This window comes from Leptosomus discolor, chromosome 1 (assembly GCF_034619465.1).
Source record: "Leptosomus discolor isolate bLepDis1 chromosome 1, bLepDis1.hap2, whole genome shotgun sequence".
NCBI lineage: Eukaryota > Metazoa > Chordata > Aves > Leptosomiformes > Leptosomidae > Leptosomus > Leptosomus discolor.
In genome coordinates, this window is record NC_141391.1 from 111,913,271 (window position 1) to 111,933,992 (window position 20,722).

The following is a 20,722-nucleotide window of genomic DNA, read 5'->3' on the forward strand; positions in this document are numbered from 1 at the left end:
TCTTTTTAGAGCCTAAACCAATCCCAGCAAATTAATAACTTGCTATTAAAAGTGTTGATACTGCACCAACAGAGAGAAACAACGTACGGTGTGAAGTCTGGGGTGTGTGAAGCTTTTTTCCAGAAGCTGTGCATTTCAAATCAGTGACCCAAGACTGAAATGCATTGTGAATCAAGGGTAGAGGCACATGGGGTATATTTTATTTTAATTGCTTTAAAAATTCAGCATCACACCATAGCTTCCACAGTACACAAAGGCTAGGGAATATTTAATCAAGTGTGACTTATGTCAAACTACTGGAGGTGAACAGGATATTGTGGGGTCACCAGTCCTATGCCTTTGGCAGAAATACAAGGAAATGGCACAAAAATTGTACTCAAGCAACTCAGACAATTGTGGCCAAGCATAGTGAGCAGGACTTACTGAAAATTACATAAAAATTGTGTTTATACATTGAAGTCTTTTTCCAGCCACATATTCAGGTAGCTTTCCCTTTGATGTCTGCTTGGCAGAAACAGATTATACTTTCCTGTTAAGGAGTTGATGGTCTCCTGTGTGGTGAGGAATTCTATGTGGTCTGGATCAACTTTTGATTCATCTGCTTTTTAGTCCTGCTAACAGGAAGAAAGAAATATTATTTCAAAGCCTCCAGTATGAGTGGCATATCTATGACTAGCAATTTAATAAAATTTGAATAAGGCTTGTACAGTGTTACATGTCTTCAAATTTTCTAGCGAAGCCGAAGAGAGCAGCTGCAGTCTGTAATTACATAGCAAGCAATACGGATTTTTTTTTTATTTTTTTTTTTAGGAAGTGAAAAGATTTTCAATTACAAGTTAAAATTTAAGGCACACTATAATAACTGTTTAGACCTTTTACATGGAAGAAGCTAGCAGTGCCAGCTCTTTGGGAGAGTGAGGTTAGCTCAGCAAATGTATTTTTCAGTTGCCTTAAAAATGATTTAGTAGCAATCACATGGGCCTTTTTTTTTGCATTCCAGCCCAAAACAGCTGGTTTAGCTCAGTAAATACATCTTTAATGAAATTACAACCTGCTCTTGTAAGTTGCATTTACAGGCGCTGTCTGATTAGATGAATATTGTGCTAGAGATGCAAAGTGGCAACTGCACCAGCAGGAAGAGGTATTTGTTTTATGCACCACCCACGCAATGGGAGTGTAGGCAGAAAAAACCAAGAGTGATGCTTCAGAATGAAAATGGTGTGTAGTTTACACAAAGTATATTGCTAAGTGTTAAGAGATTGTAAGTTATTAAATGAAACAGAGCAGTGACACAGAGCAGTGAAAAACATAAACAGAACAGCAAGCTTTCTCATTTGCTAAATATAGGAATATTCACTAAAAATTATTTGGGAAAATGCATTCTTAATGCATAGCCTTAACTTATTCTAAGATCTGTGTTAGCTCCAACCGCAAAAGTTTTTGTAGATGTTAGTCTTGCTATGTGTTTAAAACTGGCCTCTTTGTGCCTGAAAAGTAATTGCATACGCGTAGCCTGGTTAGAAATGTCTGTCACACTTCTGATACGTGTGCATTTTCAGTAAGTACTGTAATTTCTGTGCTTTCCTCCATGGCTTGTCATGAGCTCAGAACTAAGGGTAAATGATAAAATTTTGAAAATATCTTACTGCCTTCCAGCTGCAAATCTTTGAAATGGATTTAAATGCAACTGAGAGCAAAACTCATCCCAATAAACTCAGAAAAGTCAGGTTTTTTAAGAGGAGATCCAGAAAGGGCCAAATAGCCAGAGATGTTCTGCATTTGTATTTCTCCATGATCAGAGGGTAAGGCCCTGTAGGCCACAGAGACAGTAATTTTAAAGAATAAACATAGTACTACATAATTCTATTTATATTCTGTGGATGGGATAGTGAGGTATTTTACTACAGCCTCCTCTAGATACAACCAAGGGGAGAATGACCTTTCAATGAAATATGAGTTAATAACAGTACAGCGCTGTGTGCTTTGGTCAAGTTAATCTCTGTGCAGATTGTATAAAATGCAGTCTAATGTGTATGGAAAATTAATTAGAGTAAAGATTGTGTTAGTAGTGTAATGGATATAATCTTTGGTTACATCAGCAAATTTCTGTTGCAATTAATAACAAATAATGGTTTTTAAAAAAGGATCAGGGAAAAAGGATGTTTTTCATATTAGCTGTGTCACGTGTACTATTCATCACCTCTGGTTAGATCCAGTATGATTTGCATGCCCATCTTTTGTTTCCTAAGCTGAAGCATCAAGGGGAGATTAAGTCCCTTTATAAGGAGTGTAGTGGAGAAGATTGGATGTTCTTAATAGCTTGTCAAAGGGAGACAGTGAAAGAAAGAGGTTTAATACGCTACTTGTATTCTTACATACATCTGGAGGGAGTAGAGGCAGTTTGCAGTGGATGTTGTTATCTTAGGTTTAATGCAGCACATGGCTGGCACAGGGCAAGCTGCAGTGCAACTTGCAGAGAGTCCATGTAGCCTAGCTGAATATAGGCAGATTTCAGTAGAGTGCAATGTAAGCATCTTTTTAGCTGTTATGTTGAATTATTTGAGTAAACTTCTATAATGCCAAATATGTCATTTAGAAACAAAGAGGTGATGAGGGGTAAAAAGGAGGCAGGGGTTGGTTTATTTTTGTGCATATAGCATCAAGATGAGGTATCCCAGTGCTGGTGGGGTACCCACTCCTGTTCTTTTGGTTGAGTGTCCTCTTTTCTGATTGATATTTTGCCTGTTAGTGATCCTTTCATGTTCCGTAAGTGGAAAATATTCCTTACAATTTTCTGAGGACTACACAGCCAAGTGAAAGTGTAAATTAGAGTATTTTTTGACATTTTAAATCCCTCAAGGCACGACATTGAATAAAGTCCTGTAAATGCATCGTCCCACAGTTACCCCAGAGGCGTATAGTCTAACCCCAGTAGTTATCTGCCATTCAATTTGTATGAAATATTAAATGCTGTGAGCAAAAGTATTAGATGCATGGCTCTGCTAGACTGATCAGCAGAGAAACAGTTAATAACATTGACATTTAAATTGGCTTCATGTTAAGTGTCAGTTCTCACCACAAAGCTGAAGAAGAGCTATTGTTTCAGGCAGTCTGTCTGAACATGCATGAAAACAATCTCCAGTTGCTTACATAAGGGTCAAGGTTGGGAAAATAGCTTTACAACTCCACGGACAGCAACCATAAAGGAATTGTGTCAACTAGCAATCCTGCCTACATGTTTTCTCTTTATGCTGTGTGGACCACTGGTGATCTATGAAGTTATCACTGGCAGTGCACTTGAAATTGGATTGTCACAAGAGAATGTTTTATATTTTAGTCTCTCTTGTTTAACATCCTAAAATTGTTACATTTCAGAGAATTAATGAAGTCACTAGCAGAGCTCTGAAACAAAATTTAGTGCTGGTAGTAGTAGTCTCAAACATGGTTTTCTCTGAATTTTCCACTCACAGAAGACTGCAGTAAATAAATGGTCTTGCAGGAAGGAGACCCAAGAAAACTTAATGTAGAATTTCACTCAAAATACTCATTTAGTGCTTGAATCTTTCTTTAGTACCAGAAAAGCAGAATATATTAAGTAAAAGCTTAGTAATCACGTAGTTTATACATTGTATTTGTAAGTTTCAGAATATTGAGGTAGCCTGCTTTCTTGAAAAGTATAATGATACCAGACAGTTTAAGCTCACTATTATCGGTTTATTGACTATAGAAAATATAGAATGAAAAAGTAAAGATAGTTAACTATGCAGGTTTTCTGTAAAACCCTCAGAACAGGGAGAGGAAAGCTGGTAATTATGTTCAAGTGGGAGACAGATTCAAGAGCTCTGTCCACAGCATCACTGATGCTACCGGAATGGCTGACCTGCAGGGATTTCTTCTGCTTTAACACATTCCAGTCCGGCATGGGATGCAAAATTTGTCATCTCAGTTAAAAACAAACAAACAAAAACTGCCAGTGAAAACACTGTAAGGTTAGTTTTAACTGTAAGAACTACTTTCCAATTCATATTGGTCAGTCCTATGTTGAGAATTACTTAACATTAGCAAAATGTACTTTTTAATAACATGTCTTCTCCCTCAACTGTAGTGTTGAAGGCACTTTCGTTAAAACATTAACATGGCTTCGTCTTTAATTACTACTTCAAGGCTGATTCAAAATACAGATTAAAAAATATTTCAGTTAGTTCTCTGACAAGTTTATCGTAATCATTCATCATGCTTAAGGCAAATAATAATACACAGGCCAACACAAACTGTTTTTTTTCAGAATACTCATAATCTGTGTGCTCATGTTAAAAAAAAAAAATTTGTCAAGTCATATTTAGTGAGTGTAAGATGCCAGTCTGGGCTCAAATCTTCTTACTGTGTTCAGTCCTTGCAGTATCATTTTGATTTTTTAAAACCAGAAATGGATAAAAACACTATTTCACTTTTCCTTAAAATTAGTTTCAGTGGCATGTGCTGAGCAGACAACCCTGAGAATCAAGGGTGCTTTTCTTATGGATGAATTTATGACATAGGCATTAATAATACAAATCTCCCCAAGTGCCTGACAAATGTGTCTCATCTGTGAGGGAAAGGACTACTTCTGGTGATAGGAGGATCGGTCTCCATGCCAAGTTATTACTCTCTTAGCTCATACTTCCACCAACGTTCCAGTTTTTGAAATGTGGAGCTCTGTCTGGATCTAAAATCAAATCAGAAGCCCATTTTTGTTAATTATCATGTGGTAATTCCCTATGAGTACTTCTCTATGCAAACAGAGATGTAGAGGTAAAAGACGGAGCCTGTATCAGTTTAGATAGAGTTTACTGAGTCACTGATTCCCAAACATAGGTTTTGTTCTTAACTTCTGTTTGTTTTGAAATTATTTCAAAGAGAATAAAAAAGCTGTCTTGTTTTTCTTTCTTGGTTCACTCCTGAGCGCATGGCTACTGGTTTTGTGAGCCACTAGTTATATGCAGTCACATACATATGTTTGTATGTAAGAGTAGTACTGCGTAGTGTAATGCCTCCAGAGAAGTTGGAAAACACCATTTCCTTGGACATAGGTATTGCTTCGTAATGTTGACCCAATGACTGTAGCTGTTGTATAGATCTTTTATGATATTTAGGCTATTTTATTAAATGCCTTGGTTTAAGGCACAGTGCAGTGTGAGTTTGTGTTTTATATTACTGCAATTGAGAGTGTCCGCTATAAGAAATAACAAATAATCTGCTGATCACAACCCATAAAATATTTCGAACTAAGCAGAACGTGCTGTAAGTATATTTTAAGAAAATCAAAATAGTGAATATTAACCTGTATCACTTAGCTCTTTTTCTGGTTTGTTGGAATAAGGCCAGTGAACCATTTCATATGACTGCTTGCATATATGCCTTGCACAAAGAAATTCAAGTTAATGTCACGTTGCCTTGTACCTTTCTCTGGCACGCATGGCATTGCCAAAGAATAAATGGGAATCTGGACCCGTAGATGTGAGTGGCAGCCATCCTGCCAGCACCTTGGTGATAGCCCCCTGGTAGCTTGATTAATCACAGCTGTAAGCAGTGTCTTCGAGCCACCTAGCACCAAGCAGCCTTGATTTCAGGGGTACCACAGAGTGATTTGAGACCAGTGCACACAAATATATACATTCATGCTGTCTCTGGCTGATTCAGGTTTTGCTAGGGAAAGAAAAGCAGAGAATCCTTTATCGTTCCCTCAGAAAGCTGTCGCTCACATAGGTTTGTGCTTCTTTATTCTTCCACTTGTCAATGCATGGGATGGAAGTGAAGAAAACCCACCTATTTTTCTTGTAAGGGAGCTGGCAGTAGGGGTGGCTGCATCACCGATGGGAATGGAGGCTCTCCGTTCGGCTAAGGAGCTCACGCTTCCTATCTCACTGCAGCTTCTCTCTGGCTCCCTCCATCTGGCACAGAGAGCCAGTGAAAAGCTGTGGCACTATGCTGGGAGCTGAAGTGCCAGCACCACAAAGGAGAAGTGGAGACAGAAGCTTAAGCCTCCTTAACTACCTCCTGTTTACTCTGGTTTTTGGCCAGTAGCATCTCTCTATTTGGGCTCCCTAATCATTGATGTTGTGAGTAATCTTGAAGCTTTGTGCGTGTTTTGCAAAACAGCCTGGCAAACAGGCAAAGAAAATAGAGCAAAGCAATTTTTGTGCCATCTCTAAAAAAATCAAAAACCTACAAAGCCCACATACAAAGATTTTTTTTTCCTTTTTTTTTTTTTTTTTACAGAATGTTTTAGAAGAAAATAGGTGACTGGTATAAACTGATGTATATTTTTTGAGGCCAGTGGCATCTGTTTGCAACAGTTGTGACTTTTTCTCTTGCAAACTCCCTTTAGCGAGAAATAGAACTTTTTGAGTTGGATTTGTTGAATTCAGTAATGCATCCTCACGACTTTAAAATATACTGCTGAGGAAAGTGTATCCTTGTATTACCAGTTAGTCCTACTAGGATATCTAGGAATGTAATGAGTCCAGCTGCTACCTGCACATGTGAAAGACAAAGAGGTGCATATATTTTTATGTATACTGCATGCATATTTTTGAAAAAGTGGAAAACTAGGGGTTCTGTGGAGCACTCAGTGAAATGTGTATCAAATGCAAAAAAGCATATTGGTTAATCCCAGTAAATTATCTCTTTTTATTTTATTTTTTTTTTATTTGATAACCATGGAAGATTGGTGGCTGAGTATGGACAGATACACTTTTGAATGTGGGGAAAAAAAATTATAACTGTGACAAAACCAGTTCAATTCAATATTATTCTTAGATGCTTAAGCCAATGCTTGCATCCAACCTCAGAACATTAATTTGTGATACTTTAAAACAGTTAATGTGTTTTGTTTTATTTGTTATTTGGTTGAGCAGATGGTAATGGTTTTGACACAATTCAGTTTTTTATTTTTCTTCTTTTCTTTTCTAGAAAAAGACAAGGCTCTTTTTCCCACTTTGTCACAGCTGGTTACCAATCAATCTCAATTCACGGTACAGTGATGATAGCACATGTTGTTCAGGGGCCAAATCTGATTGGGTTGCATTTTCAGCAGTGTTTCATATAAAAAAAAAATTGTGTCTGTATGGCAGTGACTGTCAGCACACTATTGTACAACTGTCATTAATCAAAACTAGCAACAATGAATGCATTCATATGTGCATTTCACTGCCAGATTTCACTCAAATCACCCAATTTCTGTTAGAATTTCCTCACCAGCAGTGTTTTCTCATCTGCTGCTTATTTCTCTGTTTCTTTCTTCCTTTCCAGTCCCCTGCCTGCCCCTTCCTTCTTGCTTAATTAAAGGCAGACCTGCTCTAGCTATTGCTTGTAGAACAGAAATTATGTAATGCAGTGTCCAAAAGTGAGTGATTTATAACTAGGCACAGGCTGACTAGCTGTTTAAAAGACCTCTCCCAGCTCAGTCTGATGACTGAAGTCTCAGTTGAACTGAAAGGTTAAACACCTCCAAATGTTTAACAAAGAGAAGTACTTAAAATCAATTAGATGGCCATAAACATGTGAAACTGGTGTCTGACGCCCTATGTTTTTAGCTGAATATTGGCATTAATTGGCTAGAAGTGAGCAATATTTGGGCAATATGTCAGAAGGTGTTTCTTGACACTGCACATACTTTGAAGGCATTGCTGCCTTAGTGCACTGATAACGTTAAAGACCAACTTAACCAGTATGCTCTGGATTTCTGCCATTCCATTGTCAATATAAGAGTCCAGTAACCTCTCTCTGTGATTGGTATTAGCGGTCAGAGAAGCCCTGATCCTGACTCCCGAGTGTTCAGTAGCCCTAATCCAAACAAGAGTGAACTTCTCCAGAAACTCAGGTGGACACATCTTTCTATGGGAATATGAGGCTCTGGGATGGAGAAGAGATAAGACATTCAAGACTGTGCAGATGGATGCCTGAGAAACTACAAAGATATTCAGGCTTCACTCCTTGTTACTTCACGGTCCCTTTCTCACACAAGCTCCTTGTGCTGCTGTGGATCAGGCTAAAAGTCAGTTTTCTTCCTTCCTGCTTCCTGCCTCCTTCATCTGTCAAAGCTCTTCACTGAACCATGGTGACTTCTCGGGGCAATGTGGGTGGAACAGATGACTGCGGGGCAGTGTATCAATACTTCAGAACAGCAGATGGTAATAATGTCCCATGGGTCCATCTGTGTATGAATATAATTGCTAGGTGGCACATTCTATCAGGGTGGGCCAAAAACACAGTATGGCCTTGTTGGCGAAACAGACTGGGAAATCTGGACCTCTCCTTGAAGTAAATGCTAACCAGGCCATGGTAGTGACATGTTTATGCCACCCTCTGTTTCACAAACCAAGTGGGAGAAGATGGCTGTACCCTTACTCTGCGTCCTGGCATGCCATGCAGCTGGCTTGTTCCCCCAGCAGCCTTTGCACAATTTACATGATTGGCAGGTGCAAGCATAAAGACTGCCGAAGCCTCCAAGGCAGCTGGCTGGCATGCCGGCACCAGCGCATCGGTGAGATGACGAAGAGCAAGTCAGCTGTAGCCCACAGCAGACTGGAGGGCCCTGTCCCATGCTGCCTGCATCTCAGTTCAAGCAACCACTCAGAGACAGTCCTGCTGCCTGTCTGTTTTTATCTCAGCAGTGGTAAGTGAACCACAGGGATGTTATTTTTCTTTAAAAAAAAGCAAAAAAACAATTAAATAAATGGCTAATTGTTGCCCAGCTTTGTAACTGTGATTCCTATATCCAGCTCATATTTATATTACAACTGATCTTATATTTCTCATCTTACAGGAGCTGAATACAACTTTGTATTTTTAGTCCCCTAGGGCTGGCTTCATGTCAAGAAAATAAGCATTTTCTCTTGTCTGCAACTCTGTGGTCGCCAAAGACAAATAACAGCTCTGTCATTTTGGGATGCTGTTGTCATATTTGTGAGATATTTTAGGGAGACAATTTGCCTTTTCTCTCTTATGAAAACAGTGATTTCTATTTGCCATTGACTAGTGAAGCACAGCATGCAAAATGACATAATTTCTGAGCAGTCGAGAAGAAATGTTCCTCAACTGCATATGGCTGTTGAATGTAGTTGCAATAAGATCTGTACTGCTCCAGAAACTACATGTTAAGTTCTCTAGCGTCATAACATTTTTCCCCACATCAACGGTACTACACTAGCAAAAAAATTGTCCCTAAAAGTTTCTGAAGTTTGCCATGGCATCTACTTATTCTTCCACTTGGCATATCTCTTACTCATTAGTTAAACCTGAGGTACTGCGTGTACATATAATTAAGTATAACTGCTAACAAAAGAGTTTATGTTGATCTCTGACAGAATGGTTAGCCTCAATTTGGTCTTTTTAAATTTTTTTTTTGCTAATGAATAGAATGGGCTTACTAAATATAGAATGAAGCTGTATTGTATTGTGCTGAGTGTGAAAAGATGTCTTGACTTCTCTTTATTCTTGGAATTGCTAGTAATGCTCTAACTGGTGTTGTGAGCTTTAATTAATAATAGAACTTCAAATGTTTCAACATACAGTGTCCTTTGAGTTAAGATGCTTTAAAGTCTGTGAGCACAGCTCATTCTCTGCAAATCTATACTAAAGGAACCAATAACAACATATATTATGTACACCGAAATGAATGTTTCCGATTCCCAAAGCATTTAAAAATACTCACAGAGCCTCACAACATTCCTGGAACTAATAGTATTACATTCTTATTCATCAAAACATTTAAGGGTGCTCTTCCATATGATTTCAATATGTTTGCTGAACAAGTCTGCAAGGACTTTACTGTATAACAAATACAAGGTAAATTAGTTCTTCTGAAGTTATGTCATGAGTGTGCATACAGTGATAAAAAGTATTAACATCTTCCGAAGTCTTGATCTTTAGTTTTGTGTTCCTATTTCACTATTTGATACATGAGAACTGAAGCTAAATCTATATTCAGGGTATCGTGGGCTTATTATGCCTAGAAGAAATGTTGTTGAAAATAATTTTACAGGAGAGTATTTCAAGAGTGAAATATTGTTACTTCAGTGCTGAAGACCAGTGTTTTCCTGATTTAGGAACCAAATAAAATTTATACAAGATAAAGTCTCCCATTGACTTTAATGAGCTTTGGATCACAGAGTAAAATAGTTTGTTAAGCGTGGCTTCTGCAGGATAATAACAATTTAACTGAAAACATTTTTCTAGGTGCGAGCACTCTAAATGCCTTGAGAATGAATGTTCACTGCAATCTGAAGTACTTTATATTATTTCAAGTTTTATATACCTTCATAGTTTTAGAATTATTACAATGGTAGAAACAAAGAAACAAAGCATAATTGAATTGTTTCTAATTCCTTTAAGAAAGAGAAAATGTTATTGTCCACCCTCAATGAATCATTTTATAGTATTGCTGTGAAATTGATAAATCTCCTTTAATGTGCATCTTCAATAAATGTCACCTTCCAAAGCTTAAATATATTTTTTATTGTTTGTAATCATGTGGTGTCAGATCCTACCAACATGCTCACAGTTTCCCTAAGGAGTTGCTGCTGTAGAGGAAAACTATGTATAAAGGGAAATTTCCAAATCAGCAAAAGGTAAAATGTGTAGCTTGCATAGTTAAAGGCATGATAAACCTGAGCTGTCATGTATTGATAACTGATGTCTGATAGCTTAATTTTATCTTATTGCTCTAGATCAAGGACAAAATGAATGGTATTATTAATAAAGCCCTAATACTGAGTGAACATAACAATACTAATTTTATGTAAAGTTTCTAACTAATGTAGAGTGCAATAAAAATGTCATGAAGATTAATACTTGATGGAATTATCTAATGCTAGATAATAATTTATCTTCCGAAGTTGGCTCCAAGATAGATTCAGACTGGCATATTCCAGGTGACAGTTTTCGTTCATTTCTGTTATCTACAGAAGGAGTTTTCATTATTCTTCTGTAACGCAGGTATGACATCAAAGATGACTACACTTTGCGCATTAAGAAGGCCATGAGCACAGATGAAGGAACGTACACATGCATTGCTGAGAATAGAGTTGGAAAAGTTGAAGCCACTGCTACCCTCACTGTGCGAGGTGAGTGTTCCCATGAAGGGAGGGCCTATGTCTTACATGGATAAATTGCTTTCTGGTGAAACGGACCACATCCTTACCTGGGTTTCACATACACTTTGCAATTGTGGGTGCTGCACTGATTTACAACAGAGGTGAAATCCTGGTCCTGCTGATATCTCAGGCAAAATTTTAATTTACTTCAGTAGGATAGGATCTCCCTGCAGTTAAAGAGCTCTTCCAATACTTTTTATTGAAGGACAGACACATATATGTATATGCATAAGCAAGTACTACGTAACCATGGACATAGGCTTAAATATGCAAGCCATCAGTTTAGGCTATTATTCACATTCGTTTCTCTAATATGTATAAGGAATATAGTAAGTAACTATGTTTATTAATTCCAAACATAATGCAGATAGTATTATTATGTGATTAGCTCTGCCATGATTAAGCACTCTATTATTCCTCTTTATCTGAAAGACAAACCCTAGCCAATGGAAAAAGAAAATCCTAATTAAATTTTGTAAGTATGACGAGGTAAAGACTAACATATTCTCTCCTAAAGTATTCTTGTTCTCCACCATCCACTCAGTGTTTATGTGCTCCTGTTTGATCTGGTAGAATAATGAGTTGCCAAAATGTCTTTTGTGACGGTAGATATAGACATGCTAAAGATTATGGGGAGAGAAAAAGTTTGTAGGCTGATATTTCCATATGAGTAAATAGAATATAATAGTTACTTCATTCCAAAAGATAAGCAGCAATTTGGCACAATGGATATATGAAGACACTATTTCACAGTTTAGTGGTGCATGCTGATGGTTTTCAGTAGAGCTGTGAAAGGTTAATAAAAACATTTTTAGCTTTATCTGTTCTCTTCTTTTCATACACATTAAATCAAAATGTTCAAAGTCTCAATGGATTGCTTTATTAGAACTGGGGTCAACTGACCCAAGAGGCCAGCTTCCATTTCCATCCATTTAATGCATGGACACAGTTCAGTTTAATTTGCTGAATTCAAAGGGAAAAAAAAGCACTCAGTGGCTTTGTCGGGGAGGGGAGATGTTAGTATATAACAAAGAAAAGAGAGTATTGTGATAATCCATCTGCTAAAATTTTACCTCAGTGCTCGCTTTAGACAGTAAGTGATAATGCAGTTCTTCCTGTTTTAAGCGGAAGAAATAGGTTTACCTGCTACATGCTTGTGTAAGAGATGGTTCTTCCATCTCGTGAAGTGAGAAAAACCATCACTACAGCGAACTCCCAGAAATATTCTCATTCTGTTCTTTTGTCACAGGCAGAATCATGGTATCCAATAAATCTGACAACCTATAGCCTTTAAACACTCCTAGAACTGTGTTCACTGTATACATTACTGAAACAAGCCTTTCAGATTTGCTACCCAGACATCTGATATAAACAATAGCTAGAACCAAGCAAAAAATCCTTTACAATCACTGAAGCTTGAACCTGATGAAATTAAGGTGAAAAAAACTTGAGGAAATACATAATTTAATAGATTTTCCTACAGTAAGAGCAGGTTTTCATTATCTTGGGTATTTTTCCCCCCTGGGCTTGTTGTTTACAGCCAAATACATAGACTTTATCCAACACAAAGGAAGCCACGATATTATAAGCATGTTAAATGTTCAGGATATGACAGAAAATGAGAAAAGCCAAGAAATTCAATGAAGAAGGCTATTACTCTGAATTTTCTGAAAACAAAGGACTGGGCAAATTCCCGTTGACTTTAAAGGGACCATGAATAACAGTTGTTTTCATTAAAGGAAGCCTTAATTCTGAATTCTTAAACTTTCACTAGTTTTCTCTGAAATTGCTTTTACCATAACCAATTGTCAGGTAGAGGAGCAAAGCCACATAGCATTTCAAAATTTACTTTGAGGGCGCCTTGGTCCTTGCAGGTATTGTGTAGTTACAGCTGCAAATCTGCCAACAGCAACATAATCCTGAGCTCCCTTGTTCATGGATCCATCTTCTCAAAGCAGTGGATGAGGATATGGTCAGAAGGTTTGCATTACATTGTCACAAACAACACAATTTGAACTCTGCGACTCAGCTTTCGTGCCCTCTTTTGGAAAGATGCAGACTGCTCTTATTCCTCACCTCTCTGCAGAATAAGGAATATGCCTATAATACTAGAAGGCAGAAAGTCTTCAAATAGATGATGGGTGAGAAATGGCAGCAGACTTGAAATAGTTGAATGAAGTGGGTATGCCAAAGTAAGTATAAAACCATAGAAAGGTTGAGAACTAAGAAGGTCTTCGCATTCTGTGTGTCACCTCTGAATCTGCATATCTCACATTTCACCCTAGCCTGCACATAGGCATACAGAGCTGGCTAACCACTTCGAAAGAAAACAGAAAAAAAGAAAAAAAAATGGTGCTTTACTCAGAAATGTGTAACTACTTCTGCTGCTAAAATAAAGGAAGTTTCACCTACCCAGATGCAACCTCGAGTCAATTTAATGTCCAGCTTTTCAACTCTTCTGAAAGGGGATGTCTATATTTTATTAACAGAGGGACTGACAGCCCTCTTTCCCAGCACAAGTATAATGAAGTGTTGTTGCTATAATCAAGAAATCACTTGTTGCGGCAGCAGCTTTCAATCTTGATATCAACCTGAAACACTATTATTCTGTCGATCATTTAGCAGCAATTTTTTTAGGAAGTAGAAGTTATCTAAGCGGTAATTTGGGAGGTTCTGGGTTGGAATCCCTGCGGCCATTTCAACCTATTTGTTATATTTTCATCAGCACTGTCAGTGAGGAAAAAGCAGTGTGCTGTAAGCTTTCGTGCCCGTTATTGAATGAGAAAAACCATCCTGGGCTTTCTGTAACCCTTACTGCTGTACTGACTGCTCATGCTTAAAATTCAATTGATATTTGACTCAGAAAGCAAATGCCTTGCATCTACTGGCACGACATTTAGCAGTCTGCGGCTTAAATTGATGTGTTCATCGGGATCTAAAAGTTTGTGCTAATGCAATGCAATTTTTCTTTTATCAAAGCATTAACAATGATACTTGATGATGGCATGCGAAGATAATAACAATGTTTCTCAGAGAGTGGTCCAATCATCTTTTTCAGATGCTATGCTCAAGTAAATGTGATAATAGTGGCACGTGACTAAACAGTATCGACAGTAAACATTTTACTTAGGCTGTCATTTGAGGGATTAGCAATCATGGTAGTATCCATAGTGGAAGGTAACATTACACGTCATGCATTCTGACAGATATTCTTTTCTTTTTTTAATTTCTTTTTTATGTTCTCACTACACCATTGTAATGTCAACAGCTCGCCCCGTTGGTAAGTAACCATCCTTCTATCCATTTTAGCATGGCTTCATGCAATGCTTCATCTCTCATTTGCAACAGCATTTAACTGGCTGAAATTAGCAGCCAGTGCTTAATAGTTTTAACTGTCTAACACCAGGCAAGTGATTTTGACTGACAAAGTGCTATTTCTGAACTTTGTATTTTTCTGCTGTGTCATGTATAAATGCATTTGCCAAATCACCAACAAATACCAATCAGTGAAGTGGAGTGGGTGTGGTGATACTGAGCCAAAATCACTCATTCAGATGTTTTTATGTAAGGGCCTGGTATAAAAGCCATTGAAATCAACAGAAAAGATTGTATTGACTTCGGTGAGCTTCTACCAGGCCCTAAACAATCAGCTCATTATGCTTTTATTGCATAGCAGTAAAAGCACAGGCTTTGCATGTCCCGTCTTTCTTGTATCTTTCAAAGAGTTTTGAAATGAAGTAGTCCTGAAATTGAAGAGGGGATGGAGTAGATTTCCGTGCTTGTTAAGAAAGTTTGTCATTGATTTTTGCCCTTGGGTCATCTTTGAGTGCATTTTGGGATGCACTGTATAGGATGCAGACTGCTTTGAATCACAAGTCCAGAGGAAGACAACTTCTGGATCTTTAATTCCCACACTGAAAATTTGTTTTTTTCTTATGTCTTTGAAATTAATTCTGAAAATTTATAAAAATCCAGCTAAGCATAATGGAAAATTTGCAACTGTCAGTAGCTGAAATTCACTTTGGTGTTCAGAAATATCCTGAACTTATTATTTAATTTTCTTTCACGGATGTTTACTCTGTGCCTGTATGGATTTTCTAAATAATTTAACCAGTTGCACTGCTCCTCTGATTTTTGTAGTTTGTGTTTAGATGTATCTTTTAGAATAATAATACTGTTACTCTGATTTTTTTTTGGATTACTGTGAGTAGTATGGAGATTGCTGAGGGATTGATTCTTTATTTAGTCAAAACTTTTGTTAGATATGTGTTTGACTAAAGTTTGTGAGTTTGAACTCAGCTCTTCACTGTTATAAGTTTGGAGCAAGAAAGGTTGGAATAATTTAAAAATAAAATCCAGTTTAGGCCTCTCTTTCCAGAACTAAGGCGATCCCATGCTTATTAGCTTGCTTGAACTAGCATACACAGAGCCAAGCCAAGCACCTCTGCAGTCATGGCATGGCTTATCCACACCCGGAGAATTCCCTGTGCAGAATGGAAATTCACTGTTCTCCATTTGAGATTTTGATAGCAAGCTTTAAACCCTAGTCACTACTGTATTACTTTGGCATTATGTTAGTTCTCAAGAAACTAATACCCAGGAGTTGTAACTGTAAAACTGGAGGAAACTCATAAGAAAATTTTCCTTTGCTTAGAAAATATGGTATGACTTATTGTACTTCTAATGTAAATCTCTCATGTTAGAGAGAGTGGGGTGTTATGGCTGCTTCTTCATTCACTGACAAAGTGCTACAAGATTAAAAGTATTTTACTTTTAGATATGTTTCTCAATTTGCTTACTCTTAAAAGAAAGGCAGGAAAAAAAATCACAAAGTAGAGACTGTTTCAGGATCTGTGAAAACCGCATAAAATACATGACTGGAGATTCGCAAGAAAATTATAGGTTTCAGCAGTGTTCATTGTGTCTCATTTCAGAACACTGATTCTTTTTTAAGACTTTTCAGGCTGTTGAGTCATTTGTGATTTCATCTCCAAATCTTATACAGAAGCTCTTGGTCTCAAGTTACTTTATTTTCAGGTGTGACCTGTGTGACCATGATATGGTCAATTTGGCATATTCCTTGCCTATGCTATTTTATTTTGTTTCAAGCGTACATCTGGTACAAAGAAAATTCTTCTTTTATATGATTTATTCAGGAAACATAAATTAGAGTAGTTGACCTTAAAATACTTATTATACGGGCATATGTTCTTTATCAAATTAATTATTTTTGTGATTATTTTTGTGAAATGTGAGAAGACTGTTAAGAAGTCCAACCTCAAAGCTATTTAACGTATAGAATTCTCATACAAGTGTGTACATAGTGATTGCTGTGTACAAGCAGATCAGTTTCTTTACATCACTTTGATCCCGTGTCTGTAGAAAAGGCAATGCTGTCCTTATGATAGTGTATAGCTTTATTGTTTTTCACTTAAGGACCTGAAATGAAACTGATTTCTACAGTTCATATCTCTGTTTCATTCAAGAGTAGGCAAAGCAGGTGTCTACCTCTCCTGTTTTTTGAACATTTAAAGCCTGGTGAGGCAAAACAGAGTAACTTCCCTCTCCACCACCAGCTCCTCATCAAGAGGCCCAAGTGATCTTCTGTTAAAATTGTCATTTGGCTAGAATGGTGAGTCAAATCTCGTAGCATTTTTTTATTCAGCAGTTCAACTGGAATGCAGAGCAAAAATACTTCTACTTACAGAAAGGAAGCTAAAGCAAACAATACTTGATGTTATTAAGCTCTCTGGAAAGGTGATATTTTAACAGAAGTATATTTATGTGTTTATGTATATGTTAAACAGCAGGGGAGCAGTTTTAAAGTTTATATTCTTTGAAGACACCTGAGAATTATCTAGGTACCTCTACCTTTCATCACTACCTCCAATTCAAAGCAGACATGTTTTGTCTTTATTGTTTTTTGAACAAGACCAAACCGTTTTCTTTCAATGGCTTGTCACTGAAGAACATAGAAACATATTTCAAATGTTGCAGGATTGCAATTCTTGTTGCAAATGAAATAATTTTCACTTTCTATTCAGTTTTTGCCTGTTTCAAATATTTATATTCTGTTAGTTGTGATATTTTTATTTAAATTTCAGCCTGAGTGTAAAATTCAGGAGTGGGATTACCAATGACCATGTTTGGTTCAAGCAGTTATTAACATATGGTGTAAACTACATAGAAAAAATGAGGTATGGTTCCGCCTGAGGTGGATGACAGCTGGTGAATTTAACAGCACTATGCCAGATTACTCATCATGTTTAGATTTGCTGCTAGGAATAAATGTGTTGCCTGTTTCTAAAATAGATGTTCTCTTGTTTATAACCTTTTGAAAAGATTTCTGACAGGATTTACAACAGATGGGGTTAGGAAACAAGATATTTATCCCTATTTAGACCATTTCTACAATTATTTCACTCATTAGATGGATTTTCCAGATGAGCAAGTTAGCATTTTCTCACTTTTGCAGTTGGGCAGGAGAATGGCTGCTAAAAGAAGCACAAAAGTCGGGAGGAGCCTAAGTTCATACAGTCCCACCGAAAGTAACACTGACCCTCTTTTCAAAAGCAGCGGCTATACTGCTTTGAGGCAGAGGACCTAAAGTTCATATAGAAGATCTATGAAGATCTGTCTGATGTTTCAGTTACCTTTTTACTAATCATTCAAAAAGTCATTCAGATAACAGAGTACTCAGTTTTCAAATTAATTTCAACTATGTCCAAGTGAAAATACAGTTCTTTGCATTTCAGCTGCCTTGCAGTAAGACAGGATTACTTAATTTATTGTCATGTGCTGTGACTCATCTTCCCAGAAAGAAGTGAGATGCAGCAAATAGGTAGATACTTTTGCCACCTAGATAGAAATTAAGTATTTGAAATTAACTAAGGAAGTAAAAGGAGACCAATCAAGTTACAAAAACTTCACTTCCCTACTATGCTGGAGAAGAGAGAAATGGATGAGACACCTGCAATGAGTTTTCCAGACTTCATATTAATTAAATTCAATCTATTCACATTCAAGGGCACTGTGACTGGGTGATGCACTTCATGCTGCTCTGGGAAGTTTTCATGACATAAATTAGCCTGGCACAACTTTATGAACTTAAGAGTAGTGCAGTATGAAACAAAAAATAGAAAGGACTGTATTTTAAACAAAGTTATATTAGGTGTTGTGACTAGAAATTATATTGTTCATATTGTTTAGACTGGTAAGTGAGAAAGATCTCTCTCTATTCTCTGTTCTGACTCTTGCAGGGAAAGCCTGTATAGGCTTTTATTTTTAATATATTGATGATTATATCACCTTCACTTGAGGTGCTGAGGATTTATATAATATCAGTAATGGCGACTGGTGTGTGACAGAAGAGATGAGATCATGCTTGGCACTACGGTGCCATCTTTCAGTGGCAGAATATCAAAGTGTGGTATGTTGCTTGTCTGCCTGCTGCTACCATCTATAGAAATTTTCAGAAAAGGGTAAGGACATCAGCGGACATTAAGCTTTTTGGATTTGTTTCTTCCTTAAGTGAAAGAATAATGCATCATTCTTGTTTAAAATTCAGCATATTCCTCAGATTAAAGAGAAAAGGTTGCCATAGAATGAAATTCGGTTTTCTTTGTATATCAGTAAGAGGTTAAAATGTGGAGCTGACTTTTTCTGGCATTTCTTAGCCTTTTAAAGATCAGCCTAAAAAATCCTAAAGTCCTTACCATTTCTACTTTGGCAAAAGTCCACTAAATTTAAACTTCCATCATATACTGATTTCAGATAGAGAAATACAATTGCAATATATGGGCCAGAATGGCTCTGTAAGTGGACACTGAGCACATTAACCACCAAGCATTTAAGTACTGGTCCACAAAATTCGGCTACATGTCCAACTGTTCCAAGCTGTCTTGGGTATGCCCGGACGTGGTCAGAACAGAAGCTCAGAACATCTGATAGAGAATTATTCTTCAATGATAAATGTGAACAATGGCTGCGTATGTAACTGAAGTTTCAGCACATCATACTGTGATGTCCTGGCTCATTCCTCTATGGCACCAAGTATGTGCCAGTACTGACACTGTTTCTCTTAGAGAAACCCAGTTACAGAAAGTGCAGGAAGTGATCAAGTGCCTCATTTTTTGTTTTTGTTTGTTTGTTTGTTTACTGCTGAACTCTAGCTTGGGAAAGTTTTAAGAAATTCAATATGTAAATCTTTTTCAACTTTCCCAAAGCATGCTTAAATCAGTGGGAATTGTTTTCTTACTTCAGTGGATTCTGAGTCTCTCCATAAGTCTTTCAAGATTACTGTATGAAAAAGCCTTTTCATGTGTTGCTCCCTCCCAAACTTTTCCCCTCCTTTTTCTAAAAGGAGAAATTGCTTACTTTGCCTTCAAAAGGAACATGGAAATCAATACATTAATCCATTCACTTTTTCGTTTACCTTCTTTGCTCAATTGCTGCTAGACATATTACAGTTTGGATATGATCTCAGTATTATTCAACAACCAAACAATTCCTTGAATGCTAGCATTGCCAGTCTGCGTAAATAGTCTCTTTTCTTCCTCACTCCTTTTCCCACTTAACAGTGGCCCAAATTGAGCAGAGTATCTCACCTCAGCCTTTTTTATTCTCAAGGGTAAACAAACCAGGAACGTGTCATCTTTCTCACTATAGCTGTAGCCAATTAGGCTATCTAAGCTCTTTACTCTTCTCATCAGCTCCTTAGCTCTTCTCTTCAGCATGTGAATTCATGGGTTTTTTGAAGGAGATAACCAGATTACACTCATTATTTTGATGAAATCGTACTGTATCAGCAAGGGGTATACTTTTATTTTTGAAACACATTACCAGCAAACCCTCCTGCTATCTCCCATGACAAAAGGAATCATGACAGATTACGTCTTTTTGTTGGCATAATTTGTTTTGTTTGCTAAACTCACGGAAGGTATAGTAGCATGAGCCATCCTCTGATTGTACAGTTTACATAAGCAAGTGGGCTAAAGTGTTAAGGTTTCAGGAAAGCACATGTTTTCTGTCTGATTTGAGCAAAAGGTATATCCTGAATCTCAGACACTTGAGGAAAAAGAAAAAAAAAAAAAGCACTGCCTAGAGTAGAGAAAGTCGTGAGTAATGTAAGTTATTGGACAGACAGAATCGGTGCTACCTCTCTTTTTATACATACAAACTAAGTGAAGGACTTTCTAGAAGGGATTTTTCAGGAGCATCTGTAAGACGCAGAGGCCATTTAAAAAAGAATATCTTGAACAAGTTATAATAAAATAGAGATGTATGACTAAATGAGAGCAGGCTGCAGTCTAATGCTGAGATGAAATTCAGACCAGATCTTTAAACTTAATATTTAAATGTACTGTAAAACAAAGAGGAGGAAGGGGTCAGGAAAACTACTGCTGCTGGAGGACTGGAAATGGGGATGGAGGATGTAAAGTAGATGCCTTTCTTTTCTGTATGTAAGAGACAAGAGTTGGATTTTTTTAGTAATTATTCTCACAGTTTAGTTTTATTGACATTAGCCCTAGAGAAGCAGGAAGAACAAATCCTTGGTAGTATTTTTGGGGGGTTTTGTGCTTCAACTT

At 37.2% G+C, this 20,722-nt stretch overlaps 1 protein-coding gene across 1 annotated transcript in view; it reads left to right on the forward strand.

Moving 5' to 3' along the window:
- Positions 1–20,722, forward strand: part of ROBO2 (roundabout guidance receptor 2) — a 435,305-nt gene that overhangs the window by 331,063 nt on the left and 83,520 nt on the right. The window contains exons 6-7 of the mRNA XM_086462902.1: positions 10,978–11,105; positions 14,404–14,415. Coding sequence (XP_086319028.1) covers positions 10,978–11,105; positions 14,404–14,415 — 140 coding nt within the window. The remainder of the gene's footprint in view (positions 1–10,977; positions 11,106–14,403; positions 14,416–20,722) is intronic.